Source organism: Opisthocomus hoazin, chromosome 1, assembly GCF_030867145.1.
Source record: "Opisthocomus hoazin isolate bOpiHoa1 chromosome 1, bOpiHoa1.hap1, whole genome shotgun sequence".
Lineage (NCBI taxonomy): Eukaryota > Metazoa > Chordata > Aves > Opisthocomiformes > Opisthocomidae > Opisthocomus > Opisthocomus hoazin.
Window position 1 is genome coordinate 105,281,516 of NC_134414.1, and position 18,959 is coordinate 105,300,474.

The 18,959-nt window shown below is 41.5% G+C and overlaps 1 protein-coding gene across 2 annotated transcripts in view; it reads right to left on the reverse strand.

Moving 5' to 3' along the window:
- Window positions 1-1,400: 1,400 nt before the first annotated feature.
- Window positions 1,401-18,959, reverse strand: part of SH3BGR (SH3 domain binding glutamate rich protein) — a 28,520-nt gene continuing 10,961 nt past the window's right edge. The window contains exons 3-7 of one of the 2 annotated variants that reach the window (XM_009932648.2): window positions 16,979-17,059; window positions 9,669-9,782; window positions 5,305-5,334; window positions 3,179-3,286; window positions 1,401-1,917 (exon numbers count right to left, since the gene is read on the reverse strand). In XM_009932648.2, the coding sequence (XP_009930950.2) occupies window positions 3,221-3,286; window positions 5,305-5,334; window positions 9,669-9,782; window positions 16,979-17,059 (291 nt within the window). In that variant the 3' untranslated portion in view covers window positions 1,401-1,917; window positions 3,179-3,220. The remainder of the gene's footprint in view (window positions 1,918-3,178; window positions 3,287-5,304; window positions 5,335-9,668; window positions 9,783-16,978; window positions 17,060-18,959) is intronic. The other variant, XM_075431854.1, reaches the window with a different exon arrangement.

Genomic DNA, 18,959 nt, shown 5'->3' on the forward strand with positions numbered 1-18,959 from the left:
GCCACTGTATTCGATTCCTTCTGCCCCCAGTCCCCAGCACCCACGAGCTGTTGGGTTAGTGATATTGGTGGGCACATCCCAGGCTGTCGTGTCTGCTTATGAGCCTCCTGTTCCTGACATTGCCCAATACATTCTCGGGCCTGCTGACATTGTCAGCCTCCACAGCGTCCTGTGATAGCAAATTCCAGAAATTCACGACCCACCATATGGAAACGTACTCTCTTTTATCTTTTTTAAGCTGATCTACTAATTTCATTATGTATACTAACTGTGTATACTAATTCTCGCTATAGTATTGCAGGATTTTTTGACTAACAGCTCTGCATTAGTCTTATTCACTGCCTGTATGATTTTTGCAAATGCCTTGGCTTCCTCTCCAAATTGAAGAGTCTTTTCAGTCTCCTCACGGAGCCGCTGTTCCATCCTCTCTAATTGTTGTTTTCTCCATACCTCTTCTAACGCCACGACGTCTTCCCTGAGATGCAGAGACCAGGTTGCACAAAGCGCTCCAGATGTCAACTCAGCAAGCCTTTATATGGCAGCAAAGTCGTGCCGTCCTCCCGACGGTGCCCAGCATTTTCCCGGGGGGGCTTGGCCACTGCTGCGTGTTGAGCTGATGATTTTGGTGAGCTGTGAGTGAGGACTCCAAGGTCCTTCCCTCAGCTGGACCTGCCAGCTCTGAGCTCAGCATCACAGACAAACGTAAGAACGGCACATACAGAGAGCACTGCTTCCCCACCCATCCCCTCCCAACAACTGCAGCCTTAGATGTATCCTGAACAAAAAAAATGTATCCACTCAGGACATTCAGGAAACCTCCACGAATGTTTTGTCCACTTTATTTGTTCAGTCATGGTTCAAGCACTCACATTGTAGGAGATCTGAGCTTGGAGAGCCAGCCTCTTCTTGATCAGAGTTAAACATAAACTTGTGGTTCCTTTGGAGACTGGTTTGTCTTTGAAGCTATGGGCTACTTTGGCAGTAAGCATTTCTCATCCTTTTCCTTCCTCTACAAGCAGTTTCCATAAATCTCATTAAAAGTAATTGGACAAGGGACTGAAATCCAAGCTCTTTCCTCCTCGGTGAACTTCTAACTAATGGTTACAGTGTGAACATGGGTTACTTTTCTCTGCCTCCCCAGCCCAGTGAATACGGACATATTCATGAGGACTGGCAAGGCTTCAGTAGAAGGGACTAGGACATCTCTTTCTTTCCATGAAGACTGTGTATCCTCGTGGTTGGGGTCTTCTACACAACACCAGAAACACCAGCAGGAACGTAAGGCAGGGCAAAGGACTTTGCATAGCCTACGACTGTAACGCGGCAGAAAACTTAGCTTTACAGATCTTAGTGCAGCTTGCTAGGGTTAAATTAATGCTTTTGCAGACAGAGAACAGATATGACAGAAAACCCATTTATTTAAACTGCTGTACAATAGAAACCTCAATCATTTTCAAAAGCCAGCCGAGGGAGAAGTGGCTCGTGTAGTTTGCATACAGGAAGCCTCTTTGCAGTGTTCAGTTCCGAATTTCTTTTTCTCTGAATACGTCACTTGTGTGAGCGCCGTTACCTGCCGAGTGGCAGCAGCGTGCTCGGCGGTATATAAACGTGGAGGAAGACATGGTTCCTGCCCTGAGGGGCTTACAATCTAGAATGTGACATGGACAATGCTGTTCCAACACATAACAATATGAACTGAAATATCATCAATCAGAGGTAAGAAGACCCATTTTAACAAGCAATTGGAATACCAAATATATATATATATATATATAAAGGGCACAGGTAGGACAGAGTGATGTCTTTGTTCTGTTATGTATTTATATGTTCATAAGTCTACAGGCATGAAAGGTAGTAATGGTTTGCTCGAGAGAGGGATTTTGTTTTCTTTGGCAGGGCTGCTCCAGCTTGTGCTTCCTGAACAAAAGTAAGAAAAATTAGATTAGAACTAAACACTGTGATCTTACATGTCTGAATGCTGGAAAACACTGGGATGAATGAATTCCCATGCAACAGAGGAACCCAGATTTGGGAGAGGTAGTATGAAGGAAGTGACAGATTTTCTGTGCTGTTGAGGCACTGGGTCTCCGCATCAGCATACGGTTGGTGAAACCTATGGCAGCTGCTCAGAGGCAAAGTTATCTGGGAATCCCGCTAGTTCTAGAAAGAGCGTATCACACTCTATGTCTGCAGTTGGGAGGGGGTCCCACCACCCAAGGGAAAATTTGCTGGAAATTCCAACTTTCTTGGAGGTTACCATTTTTTCCTGGGTAAGTGATTGTCTGATCTTTATTTCTGTCCAGAGGAGGAGAGACAGTAGGAGGAAGAAGAAAATCTGAAAATTAAATTCAAAACCACATAGTGGCAAAGCTTGAGCAACGCTGGATGCTCATACAACTATACAGGCACAAATTCTGCCTCCAAGGTGCTTCCTGTTTTGAGGTTTTAAAGTCATGTTTGGCCTAGTTCCTAAGGCAATCAGAATAATTTTACAGTGTGTTGTATTTCTGGTCAGGCTCCTGTCCCTTCCTCAGTATTTTTTGTTTTTAACATTTCAACTAAAATTGAGAGAGGGCTTAATTTGAGACATGAAGCTCTGAAAAGTTTCAGTGAAGTCAGCAGCTGAGTAAGAGAGGAGAGGGATGAATTCTTATCCTAGACGAAAAAGAAGCTGCAGTGAGTGTAACAGTGCAGTGTACTTTTGGCCCATCGGCTGGGCACCTCATGCACGTACACTGACCACTCCAGCAGTGCACACCTAGCACGCCGCTCTTTCCTTGCCCTTACTTAGGCAACACAGCAGAGAGCTGGCGGGTACCGTAGGAAAATGCTAAGGAATATGCCCAAAGCAGATATTAGAAGCGTGGCAGGGAGTTGAAGGTTGCAAGAGCGATGGGGAATGGATCGAAGGGCCCGCAGTATTTGGTGGATATTAGGGATCACAGAGACAGCTATGTAGGAAAGCTAGATTAATTGGTGCCACAGAAATGGGCAAAACTAACAGACTCGTTAAGGGCAATAATTTTGACTGTTATGTGTTAAATGCGCAATACCTTTTTTGGTTTTGGTTCATTCTTTCCATTCTTGTAATTGCATATAATAACAATATGTACAAAATTTTCAAGTTTATGTTACTTTAAGAACAGTGAGAAACTGTGCTGGATAGCTTAATAGTTACCTGAAAACCTGTTCAAGAAAGAATGTGTCGTAGGGAAGTGTACTAAGACTCTTCTTGCTCCTCCTCCTCTTCCTTTTCTTCTCCTTCTTCCTGCTTCTCTTCTTCTTCCTTTTTTACAGAAAATAGTTGCAGTTACCATGTAGGAATTGAAGGAAAAATAAACAGGCTTGAAATGCAGAGCTCTGCTTTTGCAACTGTTATGTTTCTAGTAAATGGAATATTATTTGAGCTTAAAAAATTGAACAGAAAAGAAATGTATAGAGCTTTTAATCTTAACATGCCAGGGCTTTAGCTTTATGGAGTCAACAGGCAAGTGCTGGAATACAAGAACTCTCTTCTTAGAGAGGTTAGAACACGGTACATGGTTAAGGTGTAAATGGTGTTGAAGATCAAAGTGAGAATATGAAATACATGTAAACATGACAAAATGTTTAGTGTTTTTAATTGTATGCTTTCTTGGAGCAGTGAACAAGTCAAGATTCATGGCACAGGAACTAGACTCCTCAATAATGTAAAAAACATTTGGAGTCAGATAATACAGCCTTGTTTCTGTTTCAAAAGTTCTTATTTCTCTCTTTTATATAGGAGAAATGGCACAATTTAAAGGCAATCGCCCTTTGCTTCAGTCAACCAAATGAACAGTTATCTGAAAGCCATCATTTAGGCAATAGACAACAATCCGTGTTTACTGTCTTTTAAGAGCTAGTAAATGAAGCTTTAAAGTGTAGTCCTGCTCTGAAAAACAACTGAGAATGGCATTTCAGGCTTCTCTGCTCCTTCTCTTCCAGCAAACTCCTGTTGAAAGGCACTTCATCTGTGTGAATAAACAAGCTTTATCTCAAAATGTCATACCTTCATATACTACAGAGACTACAAAAATTATGGGAATTTCTTCCTGCCGTAATCAACCAATCAAAGAATACTTGATTAGTTTTCAGTCAGGACTGCAGGTAGTATACGAGCAGCACAGACCTTAGGTTTTCCTCTCAGACAGCTACTGCCTGTAGGAGAGTCACATCTGAGTCGCTGTAGAAAAATCCTGTTTAAACATGTGCTTGGGAATGGACTTCTTGTAATCACATTCCTGGTCTGAATCATTGTTTTTCAGGGAAAACCATTGCACTAAGGGATCATCCCTGCAGAACCAGAAACGTAATACGAATGGCCGCACAGGTCAGCTGGATTAGAAGATCTTGTGCCAAAGGAATATTGCCTCTTTCAGCATCTTCTGCCAGGAGAGGTGCTTTTCATCAGCACCTCTTTGAAACAGGGCCAGGCAAGCCCACAGACAAGCAACCCATTTCAGACATCAACAACTTCAGTTCAAAATTCAAGTCAATTACCTTTTAGAGAAAAAATGGGTATTTTTCTTCCTTGCAGCATTAGTTAGTGGTGCCAGGGTGCACTAACCAGCCTTAACAGCTCTTTCCAGCCTCAGCAGGAGCCCCTACGCTTCACCCAGGGGCCCAGGAGCTCCATTTCAGGCGCCAGATCCACAATGCGTAACTGACAGTGGGCATGTGTATGCAGACACATGTATATAGGCATGTATTGCGGTTTGGAAGTGGGAAGATGTGAATGTGTCCTCTTATTAATTACAAGTTTGTAGTGGAAAATAGCCTAAAGTAATCATTAATTTTACTGGGAACACTGAAGAAATATTCAAAGCACAAACTTGCAATGCTGGGCAAAGCAGAAAAGCACATAAGGATTTGCACCTGGGTCTTACAAATTCTGGCAAGGAAAATATTTCCTTTATAGGCAGAGCTGCTTAAATTGTCACAATGACTCTTTCACACTCGCAACACTGAAAATGTAATCAGCATGGTGTCAGTTAGCGATTGTCAAAGATCTAGTTGTCTTGGGAGTCCTTGACAAACCTTATTAAAGAATCTGTGAAAGACAATTTCTCTTCCATTTACTGTTTTTAATGATTAAAGGCCTATCTTTGTTTCCAAACAATAAGACTATGATATGAACAATAATTATCTCTAGCAAAACATAATACTAGTATATTTAGTTTCATGAATAAGAATTGACTAACTTTTGAGGGAAGGGATGAGACTGAGCAGAAATTAAATGCACACAAACAAAAGATGCAAGAAAAATGCCCAAATATACTATACCCCTGTTGCTGCATCTTCGTCCTTGCTTTCCTACACAAGAGATACAGAAGAAAATGTTTAAAAGATAGGTCGGAGAAAGAATTTCAGAGGTCATACAGGCAAAACAGCAGAAACCAAACACTGAATTTAGGAAAATTATGTAGAATTCAGTGGATTTATTTTGAGATAACGTCATTCAGATTAACTCACAAAGCACATTTAAGCTAAGCTTTTACTTTGAAAAAGGGATATAAAATCAATAAATGCAGCTCCCTTTTTCTCAGTTACTTCCAATCAAATCTGCTTCATTGACAAATAAAGCATTAGAGCTGGGGTTTTGTTTGCTTTTTCAGGTGGGTTGTGGGGGGGGGCGTGTTGTGATTAGCTGGTCTAAAAAATGAAAGTTAAATCAGAATTATACAGAGTCTTATCTATGTTATATATCATCACCCAGAATCTAGCTTGCAGTTCTGTTAACTGTTGTAGGCTGGAACAGATGCCTTGGCTCAACAGTGCTGAGGAATAAGAAATAATACAGGCTGGCTTTAGACTGTAGATTAAGCAAAAGTGATGAAGAGAAGAGAGATTAAAAAGAAAAAATATAAATGTAGTGAATAGAATTTAATGTTGGATACCAAGCTGGTTATTGGAGAGAAGAGCTAATCTTACACAAAATCTCAAAGAGAAAAAGCAAATGGAATAGTGCCATGCAGAAGGCATGAGTGGTTGATACGAGTTTGCATAGAAAGAGTTGAGATAAGGAACTGAGCTGCAGTACCAGGGTTTATATATGATCCGGGGAGCTGCTGAGACAGGATAGAGACTTGCACTATGACATGATTTTTGAACACGTTTCTGAAATAATTCAGCCCTGACGTGAGCCTAATCTGTACTGCAAACTGATTTAACTGGGACACCACTTAAAAAATATTCTAATCCCCAAGCTAAAATCTGAAGTTAAAATTAGATAGTAAAAATATAGAAAAATTATTACTGTGACATCTAGTGACCAAGAGGCCTCGCTGTGCCACGTGCATAGGAAGTTGCAGTCTTTTCCTCAGAAAACTCAAAAACAAAGGGACAGACAAAGCAAGAAAAAGGGACGCTGTATCCAAACAAATAGCTCCTCAGTCTTCTCCATCGGAGGACAGGGATTAGGAATGAAAAAAGGAGTAGGAGGAAGTCAAGGATAAGCTTGATGAAGTGATTAGGGAAGAAAAGTATGCAACAGGTTTAAGGTGAAAAAAAAATTAATAATCTAAAGAAATCCTACTGCAGCTGTCCCTTGGTGACCCAGGCTGAAAGCTGTTCCTGTTACTACTGGATCTGTGTAAGAGACTTTCTATTTTGACATCTGCTCCAGGCTTTCGTGGATGCTTGTCTGAACGAGGGGCTGGAGCTGCTGAAGCCTAGGCAGCCTCACGGGCGGTGTGTGAAGAACAAACAATGTGTCACACCATGCGCTTATCCCTGCCGCTTTCAGGAGGCAGCTGCTGTCTTAAGAGATTGGTTTTTCAGAGGGTTGGGGTCTCTCGCTGGTTTCCTCAGGGTCTTACCAGCCTGAGACAAAAAGCTGGAGCTTCTGGACTCCTGCATCTCCCAGTAAAGCAACAGAAGCAGTAGGGCAGGGCTGCAGCCTCCACATGTACCCACACTGACCACCGGCTGCCACGCCGGCTACTGAGGCATTGGAGGAGCCTTCTGGAATGTGGGACCCTCCATGCAGCTCCGCAATTGACACAGTCACAGTGCATTTTGTTATCTGTCTTACGCTCACTGGCAAAGACTGAGATGTCTTTACCTCTCTGAGACTCTTCTAGAATTTTTCCATAGCACTGGCATTCCTCTTTCAAAGTCACTTGAGACAAGCCAGCTGGCTGACACCCTCCATGAGAGAGCCGTTTTTATGCTGTTTTGAAACGGAGTGCTAAATAAGGCCAAAATGCCAATACTAGAAGAAAAGAAGCCATGAGTGGGGAGACCACATGGAAACATCTGTTCAGTGTGGTGAAGCAGTCAAGGAAGATGTGCTGGGCTACAAATATGAGGAAAAGAGGGAAATATTGAAAACACCATGTTGATATTACACGTATCCTTTCGGACCTAACATCCAGTGGAGATACTCCAATGGCAATCTGACAGTATTTCAATCTATTTAACTTCATACAATAAAACCCTGACCAGGTAAGGAAATTTCATTCTAACTTTCTTTTATAAGGATAAAATGAGACATAGAGACAAAAGGTAGAATTCATCTCAATGTAGCTGCCTCAAAGTTGTCCTTCTCCTCTAAACGCGTCCTTTGTGTGCTGTCTGCAGTGCATGAGAATACCAGAATTTCTACGGAGTGATTCATGCCATCCCAACAGCAGTGATAATTGGGATGGACGGTGGCAAGGCGGACAGATGCCACGTCACTGAAGTGATTTGTCCTAGGTGACATGGGGAAGGGGGTAGTGAAAGAAGGATTTTGTCCGTCCCCAGCAGGAGCCCCTGGTACCTTGCTGTCTGCAGTGGTGAGTACCCTCTCTAAAAACAAGTAAGACAGGAACAGGAACAGTGCATTTTTTTCTTCCCCTAGGGGCTAATATACACCTGGTGTGATGAAGGTAGCTATCAGAGCTGGACGATTTCCGGATGACTTTTCCTCCTCCTTATGTAGGACCATGTAACAGCATTACGACACTGCCAAGACTGTGCAGGTGAAAGGGGGGGATTTGTAAGTCTAACCGTATCATATGCCCTCATACCCACAGAAAGAACTGTTCAAACACACTGTCTTGCCTGGTGCTCTCTCCTCTGCCACTCTCCTCCCTATAAAACCAACGGAGAATATATTTTCCATTTACAGCTCCAATCTATTCTGTGAGAAATGGAGCAAGGTGCTTGTTGTATAGGAGTGGCACTGCATTATGTCATTACAAAACCTCTCATACACAGCTGCTTGACACATTTGCAGACATGTTCCAGCATTCTGTTCTCATTTGAAAAACATTAGAGTAGACTGCCAGACAGAATGGCGAGTAACCTAATCCAGCCAGGGGATGCACTGCAGTTTTATGCTGGGCTTCTCTTCAGAGCCGAGATAAAAGGCATTTGATGGCACTCGCATGCCAGCTGAAATTCATAGAATCATGAAAAGTGCTTGGGTATAACTTACGGAGAAATTTCAGTTCCCACTCAGGTCTGTCTCTCCTCATCGCCATTTTTAAATTTTAAATAGGACTTCCCAGTGCCTGAGACTTGCATAAGGCTGTGTAAAAGGCTGCTTTTCCAGCCCAACAGTGACTGGTTCAGTCATTGTCAAAAAGGGTAATGGGGAAAGGCTTACAGAGAGGTGCTTCCTCTGGAAAAACATTGCAGTTAGATGGAAAAAAACAAACCACATTGTTTTGGTCCTTAGTGAAAGAGATGATGCATTTGTGATAGATATTCCACTGGGACCATCTGATCACCAAACCACAAAAAACCACAAATGTAAGTGCTTGATCCAGCAGTACGCCTGCCTCTTTGGGAAGAGAGTTACCTGACACTGCAACATCAAAATAAACCCATCCTTAAATGCCGAACTGTCAGAGCATCAGGAGAGACAAAGCAGCTGCATCCCTATCTCCAGACACAGGATTCATTTCTGCTTGGTCTCTACTGGGTCTAGAACCTTGCCAGTAACATAAACACCCCACTGAGGAAGACACCAGCACACAGCAGAATATCTTTCAACCACAGATACTTTACTGATGTTAGCTAGCTGCAGAATATTATACTAAGGAATTGAAGGAACTCTGATGGCTTCTTCCAGGAACCTTTAGCACAGCAGTTTGAGATCTGCCCATGTGACTGTAATATCAGACCATGATGCAGGCAGACAGGATAATAATGGTCTCCATTTCTGCGCTGCCCAGGGGTTTCTGCATGGCCTGAAGAAGACACTGTCAGATCTGGCTTGCTGCAACAGCAGTCAATGATGGTACATAACAACAAATATTAACAACCAGCTTTATGAGCACTGCAGATGTTGGCCATTGATAGAAGTAAATTCTTCCACACAGATAGGACTCAGATGTCTAGCTCTAAATTATTCTCCATAACTAGACTCTGGTTCCAAATGAGTATTAAAAAAAAAAAAAAAAAAAATTCTGGTAACAACTGGCAAAAGGAAACTGCTAAATAAAGAAAATTGCTGTTATTCAAGAGTCAGAGAAAAGTTCCCTGGAGTTTATCTAGGTTTCATAACACCATGACATCAAAGAAAATGCATCCAAAAGACAAGCTGGACCAGTCTGCCATCAGTCTTCCCTCCCTGAGGCACACTAGGAGGGCCTGCAGGTTTACATTTTACAGCACAGGTAAAACCCTCATACCACAGAGAAAAAAGGGAAAATTACCTGTTGATCTTCTGATGGTGACTGAGCAGACTGAGCCTCTTCGTGAGCCCCTTCATCTGCCTTGTCTTCCGTGTGTGCCTCAGTTTTGTCAGTGGCATCAGACTTTTCAGTCTCCTGGCAGCAAACAAGAAGTCATTGTTAGCTTCAGAGCACATAACCAACAACTCATTTCTATAAAGCTCTTGATTTTACTGTGTTTTTTTAATTTTGCTTAAGCACTCAGATGAAAATATACCCTTTTCAACATTTTCCTGTGAAAAGATCCCTTGCTGGCATGTTGATCTGTTGGTAAAGTCATGGGGTTTGTATAGGGAAAACACAAATTAAAGCACTTCTTCTTCAGAGCCCAGTAAGTTTTTAGTTTTTCTGTGGAAAGTTTGATAGAAAGAGATGCTTACCCTGATAACACATTCTAGCTTCAGAAAAAAAAAGCCTTTTTCACCAGCATGCATACCAATTCAACCTCCACAAGAATCTACAGAAAACCAGAAGCAATAAAGGATTTCATGTGTAGTCTCTTAACTTTCTTGTTTAAAATAATCAGGAAACTGTTCCTCAATTCACACACCAATCTATCAAATCTATTTATTCCAGCACTGTGAACCGACAACTCCTACAAGGCTCTTGATTTTAAGTCCTGTTGTACTTTCAGCTCAGTAGCTGTGAAAGGTCACACTGGATCACACACTGTGTCAGATAAAAGGACATCTGTATGGCCTCAAGTGGAATAACAGAAATAGGATGAAATGCAATAGCGTGAAGTGCAAAGTCACATTATTTGGGGCAGGTAGTTCTGGGACAGAGTTTAGAAACAGATGGTTCTACAGCACTATGGAAGCTCATTAGCTGATGGTCATCAAAGAAGAAAAAGATGGATGTATTTAAATAATCACAGAATAACTGAGCCATGAATGTGATGTGATAGTGAAAGAGGTAATAAAATGTGCTCCTCAGATGTGTGAGGTGAGGTACAGCTGGGGGAGCTGAAAGTGAATATTCATGTCACTATATAAGGCCAAGGCGAAACCTCCTCTGGATCGCTCTGTACCATTCCAGTCACTCAGGCTCAAGAAAGAGAAATTCAGACTAGAACAGGTGCAGAGGGGAGCTAGAGGAATATCTGAGGGAGTGGAGAGCCTGTCTTATGAAAGAGCGACAAAAAAAGCTTCATTACTTTAATCTATTGAAAGTAATGCTGTGAGGGGATATGATGGCTCTCTAAAAATAGATCAGAGTAAACACCAGACAGGGATAGGATAAGGAAGAGCACTGAGGTAGAAGCAAAATGAGTACAAATAGGCTATCAATAAAAATTCTAATCATCAGCAGTGTGAAACTTTGGAAGAGCTTTCTAGCAGAGAAGCGGAGGCAAAGGACCTCATTCATTAAAAGGGAGTTTGACCAATTGTGAGAGGAGTTATATGGTGTGGTCACCTCCAGCAGTGGAGAATTGGGCTCAGGGGAGGTCCTGTGCTGTGTCATCCCAAGTCCTACATGCTTTGGGCAGAGCAGCATGTGCCTGATAGAAGATGAGCTCCTTTCTCATCTCTGTGACCAAGCCCTTACAACTCATCTACCTGGTCAGTTTGGGATTTTCTGCTTTTCCATAATTTCATTTGTCTCTACAGCTAAATAAAAGCCCTCTGTCATGATCCCCTGTCCTTTAAGCTTCACAAGTCCCCCTCCAGTGTCCTCACGACATATGATTTCTTCAGCCAGTGTACGTAGCCTGCAGAAGCGTGACACTAGCGTAGCTATCTGGCTTTTGGCCCCAGAGAAGACTTAGGTGAGTACTGACATTGGGATCTTTGTCCCTTGATGTGGTGTGCAATATAAGACACATCCTCCTGCTGAGATGCTCTGCTGGATGGGGACAAAAATGATAGAAAGGAGGTTAGTAATGTTTGGAAGCAGAGATCATGACAGAGTGAAGACAGACAAAAGACTTCTGCAGTTTTATCTTTTTCCTGAGACTTCACTGCCTGTGAGATTTGGTGTCCTTTTGGCAATTTTCTCCTGAATCATGGAAAATATGTTTACATGTAAGGAGCTTGTAATGAAAAGAGAGTAGGCACACAGGCTCATAAGTTCCCCTTCCTCTTCACAGCAAAAAACAACAGCAACAAACTCGTCAGCAGCACGCAGGGCCCTCCCAGCAGCCCTTCCCAGCACTGCCCTGCCCCTGCCCTCCTGGCAGCAAAAGCCTTTCCAGGGCTGCGTGGTGAACTGGAGCAGGAGGCTGATCAAGATTAAAGCTTTATAAAGAAACACATTTCTATCTCACACAATTTGCACACTCTATTACACAGCTGCATGAATGTTTTTGCCAGCATGTGGGGGATGCTTGGGGAGAGGAATGAGCAGCTGGGGGTAAGCAGAAGGAGCCAGAGGAAGGAGGAAGGAGAAAAGACTACTTCTTTTTCTGACAATATTGTCTCATTTCAAGTACACTTGAAACTGGGCTCACTGCACTCTGATGCTGGCAGCATTGGTAATAAAAACAGATCTAAGGAAGACATTTTTTTGGCTTACTTTATCTTTTACTTTTCCCCTACAAGCTAACAAAATATTTGAATATTAAAATATGTAGTAACACAGACATATATTGAAATTCTCTTGTGCATCATTGTGTTAATACATTCTTTTCTTAAACAAATGGTAACTTCCTTTCTTTGTAGCAGTTCATAACATAAAAAGTACTAATGAAAACTGAATTGGTTAGATATCTATTTTCAGCGTGTATATTAACATCTCATTTTAAAATCTACGTACTCAATACTTTTTGGCAGATACATAAAATACATAAAGACTGAAGATGGCATTCTAATTAAAATGAATCTATTGTGTAAAACTATCTCAGATGAATCATATACTTACTCAGAGCATAAGGTAAAAAATGTAGCTGAAAGAGCTAAGCTCTAGAAGCAGCGTGTTATCAGCCAGAACACACACACATGCACACAAGCGCACACACACATACAGAGTTCTTGTTAATTATATGGAGAATTGTGATGTTTGGGATATCATCATTATACTAGTTCTCCATAGAAACACAAAATTTAATTTTTAAATAATTTAAAATTAAATACCATTTATAATGATTGGCTGACAGGTCATTTTCTCTTTAAATAAAATGCGCATACTATAAATTTGTAATTAAAAGCCGTCTTAGTAGAAGACTAAAGCTCAAGTATCTACGGATTTTGGGATATCAAGATTGTGGATAAAGATTTAACTATATACAAGATTTGAAAACAGACCCGCAGTTCAAGTAAATCAGCTTCACTGAGTTCACAGAGCAATTGCACACCTAAATGATTGTGCTACAAGCTACCGGCTCTCTGGACAGAAGCAGTATTCCATGGCAGTTAACAAAGGTCTCAAAAAACCTGATTGTCCTCGAAAATAAAAACAAAATAATTACCAGCATTCAAACCTTGCTAAGATACTGAAGGTGTAATAATACAGCATATTGTTTATCATCTTAGTTTAAGTAATAGGCATCTCATTGACAAAACAATTGACCTGTGCCGTTTTAGAAAACAAGCGGTGCAGCTGGAGCTTTTAATGGACTCTTCACACATTACCAATATTTCAGAACATTTTCAAGAATACAGGGAGCAGTCTCAGATTAAGCATAAAAGTGACGGGGGCTTTAAAAAGAACCCTACCCAACTTTGGGGGCATCTGAGACTAACACACCTGACCCTAGGCATGCAAATTACATTGATTATAGCTGAAATGCACACACGTATACTATTGGCACATCACCATTCATGCCACTAATCCAAGATTAGATGGGATCATTCAGAGATCTATCACTAACTTCAGTGATCTTCAGGTCAGGCATAAAGCACAGCTGCCCTCTAAATCTCAGCCTGCCACAAAACCTGATTAGCAGTATTCTAGACCAGGTGTTCCTTTAAGTGAGCAGGTATTTCATATTAATAGACTAAATGACTTATTAACACAAACACTATGCCTGTTTCTTCTCTTCTCATCCCTGTTAGATGATGTATTAGAAAACATAACCGGTGTGTTGGGGAGGAATCAGTAGAGAGGATGATGTGAGCTAATTGACCCTTTCTGAAGTACGAAAAGTATGTATTGGTTTCCTGTAAAGTCACTGAGTTTTATGGCCACATAGCACCCTTTAAGGATAAAAATGAACTTGGTATATAGGAGGAAAAAAAATGTGAAGATCCTTCTAGTGGAAGATGTCCCTGCTATTCCAGCAGTTGGAACTAGATGATCTTCAAGCTCCCTTCCAACCTTTACCATTCTATGATTCTATGATTCTTGCCTGACTCCCACAGTGATCTAAGCAAATAGTTAGCATTCAGAGCTTTGGCCTTTCCACCAAGATCTGCAGAACTTTCCATAGGCCGTCCAGGCACCTAAACACTTCATTGTATTGGATGCAGAAGCACAGTGATGGACACAGCAGCTGGCCATTTGTACAGTGGTACCTGGCCAGAACCCTTAGCAGAGGTCTGAACATGGCTGGCTGCAGGCAAGGGGTAGGTGTCTACTTAGGGATCTGCACCCCAGCCTGCTTTCCAGCCAGTCCAGTTAGCTTTGATGTTGATTTGCTGTTTCCTACTGCGAAAATTACAGCTTTTTTTGTAAGTAAGAGGATACTTAAATGTGTAAAGACTATTTTGCATGTGTGCTGCAGATCTGAGAAGAATCTCCTTTGTGTCTGTGTGTTCAGAGGTTCTTTACATGTGTCTTAGAGTCACTATGCACCTTGGTGACAACTTTGATGTGTCCTAGACATACCAGACTCACCCTGTAAGCATAGATCAGCTTGCACATTAGGTTCTGGCACCATCAGAGCTCTAAAACCCAGCAGTAACAGTTCACTGTAAACACTGGACAAGTAGGTCTGGTGACAAGTTGCAGCCACCTAACCCAGAAAGAAGTCAGGGGTACAAAAATGAGAATCTGCAGAACCAAAACATGTATTTTGCACTCAGCAGGCTGATGTGGCAAGGAATTTAACTACAAGTATTCTCTTGGGAAGTTACAATTTGTTGAGGGAGCAGCAAAAAGTTCCTCTGCTTGCTCTAGAAAACAGGCTTGAAACAGTACTGGGTCAGGATCCTGGTGGACTATGCTGTGAAACAGCATCACGGTCATTAAAGAGCTTCTCTGCTGCAGGCGCAGTATGAGACAAGAGACGGATGGAAAAGGAAAGAGAATCTTCTGAGGCAAAAGTATAAAACATGTAACAGCTTCATATTAATCTTCGTAATGTCTCAGTGAGGTAAAAGCCCCTATAAAGCAAATGCTTACTGTTTTGTGTGTTTCCATGCGTTACAGCTTGCTGCTTCTATAAATTATCACCATATTCCAGCAAGAAAAATACAATTATTTAAGAAGATTATTAGTAGAAAACCCTGTCATATGTGTCATCATCACCATCTCTTCCACACCTGACTTATTGTTCCAGATTCATGCTGCTGGAAATCAAAGTCATGAGCCATCCACTGTACTTCGTGCTAAGGCTGAATTGACAGCCTAATGAAAGGAAAGCAGAAGCAGTGCAGCAAGGTTATCTGCATGACAAAGCACAGCCAGACTGTCATGCAATGAAGATGCTGAGAAACATCTCTGCAATAAATGCTAAAACACTTGTGTGTGTTTCTCTTGAATCCAGGAACAGATTCTAAAAGGGAGACAAAGTAAATATACTTTCACTCTTTACATGGGTCTTTTAAAAACACTCACTTATTTCCACTTTCTGGAGTGAAACAATCACCACCACCTCCAATGCAGGAGTTAATCAGCATAAACCATACTTGCTCACTACCAATAGCATTAACACTTATCTGCCCAGGAGAATGTACTGAACATATTATTTTCAACATTTACAAAGTTGTCATGAAGTAGAAACTGTAATAGCCTCTGCCGACAGCTGGGAATGAATTAATCCTAAAAAATTGCTACTTTGCTTCATAGACACACTATCTAACAGAACCCTGCATGAAGGAAAAGATAATATATGAAGTGGAAAGATGGAAAAATGCAATTTTCTTTATCTCATTGATTCTCCACATATCTTTTATAATCGTTATAATATGTAATACCTGCAGTTCTTTAAGCCTTTCATGGTTTTGTGGATGTTAATTAAATGAATTCTCACAAGACCTTTGTGAGGCAGGCAAGTAATTTTTATTTCCCTTCGTGGGAGATGGCACAGCTCAAGTAGAAAGTTTAAATCACTTGCTCCTTATCACGCAGGGACTCAGTGTCAAAGACATTTATAGCAGCTGTGGCTCTCCCCTGGGTATCTCTTCATCTGTCGCTCTCAAAGCACTTAGCAAAGGCTCCTTTTTCTCTCTGCTATTACAGAAGAAGAAAACCAGAGACCTTTACAGCAGGGTTTCGCTCAAAGTTGCTGCACAGTTGGCAGCAGAGTTGGACCAGAAAGCAGATCTCATGCTCCAGGTCAGTTCTTCAGCTAGGTCACCACAATTCAGCAGAGTTCTTCTATCACTCTGGCTCATCGCCCTCTTGATTAACTTCTTTTGTCAGATCACACACGTTAAAGATGGCAACATTTTATTATCATCTAACATGATCTCAGGATACGAGAGCTATCATGCTCTCAATTATAAAACTTCTAATTAGAAGTAGAGTCTGTTAAAGATAAAACACATTGCTTTCTGTAAAAATAAGAAACAGAAAAAAAGAAAAAAAAAGAAACATATTTTGCTTTTGTCAGAAATATATTAGATCATTGTCAAAATACAGTGTATAGAGAACAACAGGTAGACTTGCCAAAGGGGCTTCATGAAGTCCTCTGTGAGACACTAGGTTATCTCCTCTGGACAGAGGGAGTGAACCCCACAGCGTCCGTCTGCGTGTACACACAGAGGATGGGATGGGTCCACACCCCAGCCTCGCCGCTGGTGGCCAGCACAAACCCTATTTGCTCAAGATTTGATGCAGTCAGGGAGAAGTGAAGTTTTCTTGTAATTAACACAACCTACAAATTGCATTAGGAAATTCTGAAAGCTGAACATGATAAAACACTGCTTTGCTTTTTTTTTTCAACAGCAACAAAAAAAAATCATGGGCTGGAGGCATGGTAACAAGCCTGCAGTGAAAGCAGGGAAGAAAGAAGTATTTTCTAGCATTTACTGAACAGCCACTTTTTTTCCCCCCTTTAAGAACACTTTGGTGCACCAGCATCTAACATAATGCTTGTCACTGTCCCTTATTTGACATGCTGAGTCACTGCCTATCTTCATCTTTTATTAAAATCAGACAAATGGCCCCCATGGAAGGACAGCAGTGCATACCTTTGTGCCTGGAGGAGGAGTAAGACCCAGGAATGAATAAATAATATTTTCTTCTTTAGCAGAGAAAAAGGATTCAAAATCCTAAAAAATGAACAAACAAACAACAGACAATTGGTAACAAAGTTGAAAAAAATAAAATTACAGGAGGAAGACAGTAGCCCAGGTAGATCTTTCTTATATTGATAAGAATGACTGCATTTGCAAAAGCACCTGATTTATTTAAGCCCCAGGAAGAAAACTCAGATAGAGCGAGTTTCACACTGGCTGGCAGAATGAACACATGGGTTAATCTCTCCAGAGAATTATACTTTAATTATATCACATATATGTCAGAATCAGATAAAATGAAGTGTCTCATTCAAATGTGCCTCACACCAAAGCAAAGCTATTCCCCTTTAAATGTTAAAATCAAACTTGCTGTGAGGAGGAACAAAAAATAGACCCTCAAAATCCTGAACAGCTTTATGGCAAATAAAAGTCAACAGTCAATGTAATAGCACAAGTAAAATGATGATGAGGAAACTGTTTATTTTAAAGAAAGAAAGGCAATCTGATTAGAAAACGCAGTTACTTTTCAGACAAAATTAGCAAAGGACTGTGTTGTTCCCTCTGACATATACGTAGCAGCCAAAACATCTTGTCCACACATGAACTGAAGTTATAAATCATTTTGTTAAATGCCTGTTTTCTCTTCAGTGCTAATATAACTGAAAAGGCGTGAGGGATGGCTCCTGTCCTACCATCTAGAACTTGCATAGTCTTTACTGTATTCATCTGTACAACTCTCCTATCAATTAAGGAAGCTCTGCTGTCACCACTTACTGGGACAGTCTTACTGGGAAGTTCACGACTTGCATCTTACACAGGTAGAAATCAACTCTGGCCGTAAGTGACTGGCCCACAACCACACAGCAGCTCTGTGTAGGACAAGGGACTGACCGCATGTCTGCTGAGTCCTAGACTACTGCCTTGACCGTGTTACCATCCTCCCTCTCATCCCAAATAGCTCCAAAAATAGAAGCCTGTAAATAATAAGGTGCTGACTCATCCTTGAGACTTGTTTGTAAAGCTGCGTTAGGACCTGAGTTGTTTTATTGGGCTGTTGTAGTATCCCAGAGAATGAATTACTGGCAAAGGGTAATCCTAGGGAAAGGCTGGAGTGGATGTTTTAAAAGTCATTTTAAAGTCAACAAGACTGGAATGATGACATTTCAGTCCAGTTTGGAAGAGGTAACATAGCCTAACAGACAGGATAAATGACAGCCCATTTCACTGATTTATCTAATGGACAGATTGGCTTTCACGCAGACCTCGCTACAGGCAGCAGGAACTGCCCAGTCTGGGAGAAGCACCAGAGAACATTTTGCCCTGATGAAGCAGAATACCTCTTGCTGCTCCAGGCCACCCATTTCTCAAACCATCTCTTTGCTGTTCTCATGTTGCTGTGGGGTCTCATCTAATCCAGGTCTGCTCTAAGTATTTAGTAAAAGCCAGTGTCTGAAGTTTAACCCATAAACTTAAGAGTGATACAGCAAAGAAGAACATGAGGATTTTCTGCAATTTGAAGAGCTAGAATTTGACATGGGTTATACACACACATGAAACTTGTGTCCTCTTGCATACCACGTACTCATGAAATGGCCTAAGCAAACTATGACACACCATGCCAATAGCTGGGAAAGAAAGAGAAGACTATAACAAGGAAGGGCCATGAACTGGACTTACAATCACAGAATCATAGAATGCTTTGGGTTGGAAGGGACCTTTATACCCTGCAGTAAGCAGGGACATCTTCAACTAGACCAGGTTGCTCAGAGCCCCGCCCAACCTGGCCTTGAATGTTTCCAGGGATGGGGCCTCCACTACCTCTCTGGGCAACCTGTGCCAGTGTTTCACTACCCTTATGGTAGGATAGGATTCCTTACATCCTGTCTAAATTTACCGTCCCTTAGTTTAAAGCCATTACTCCTTTTGCTATTGC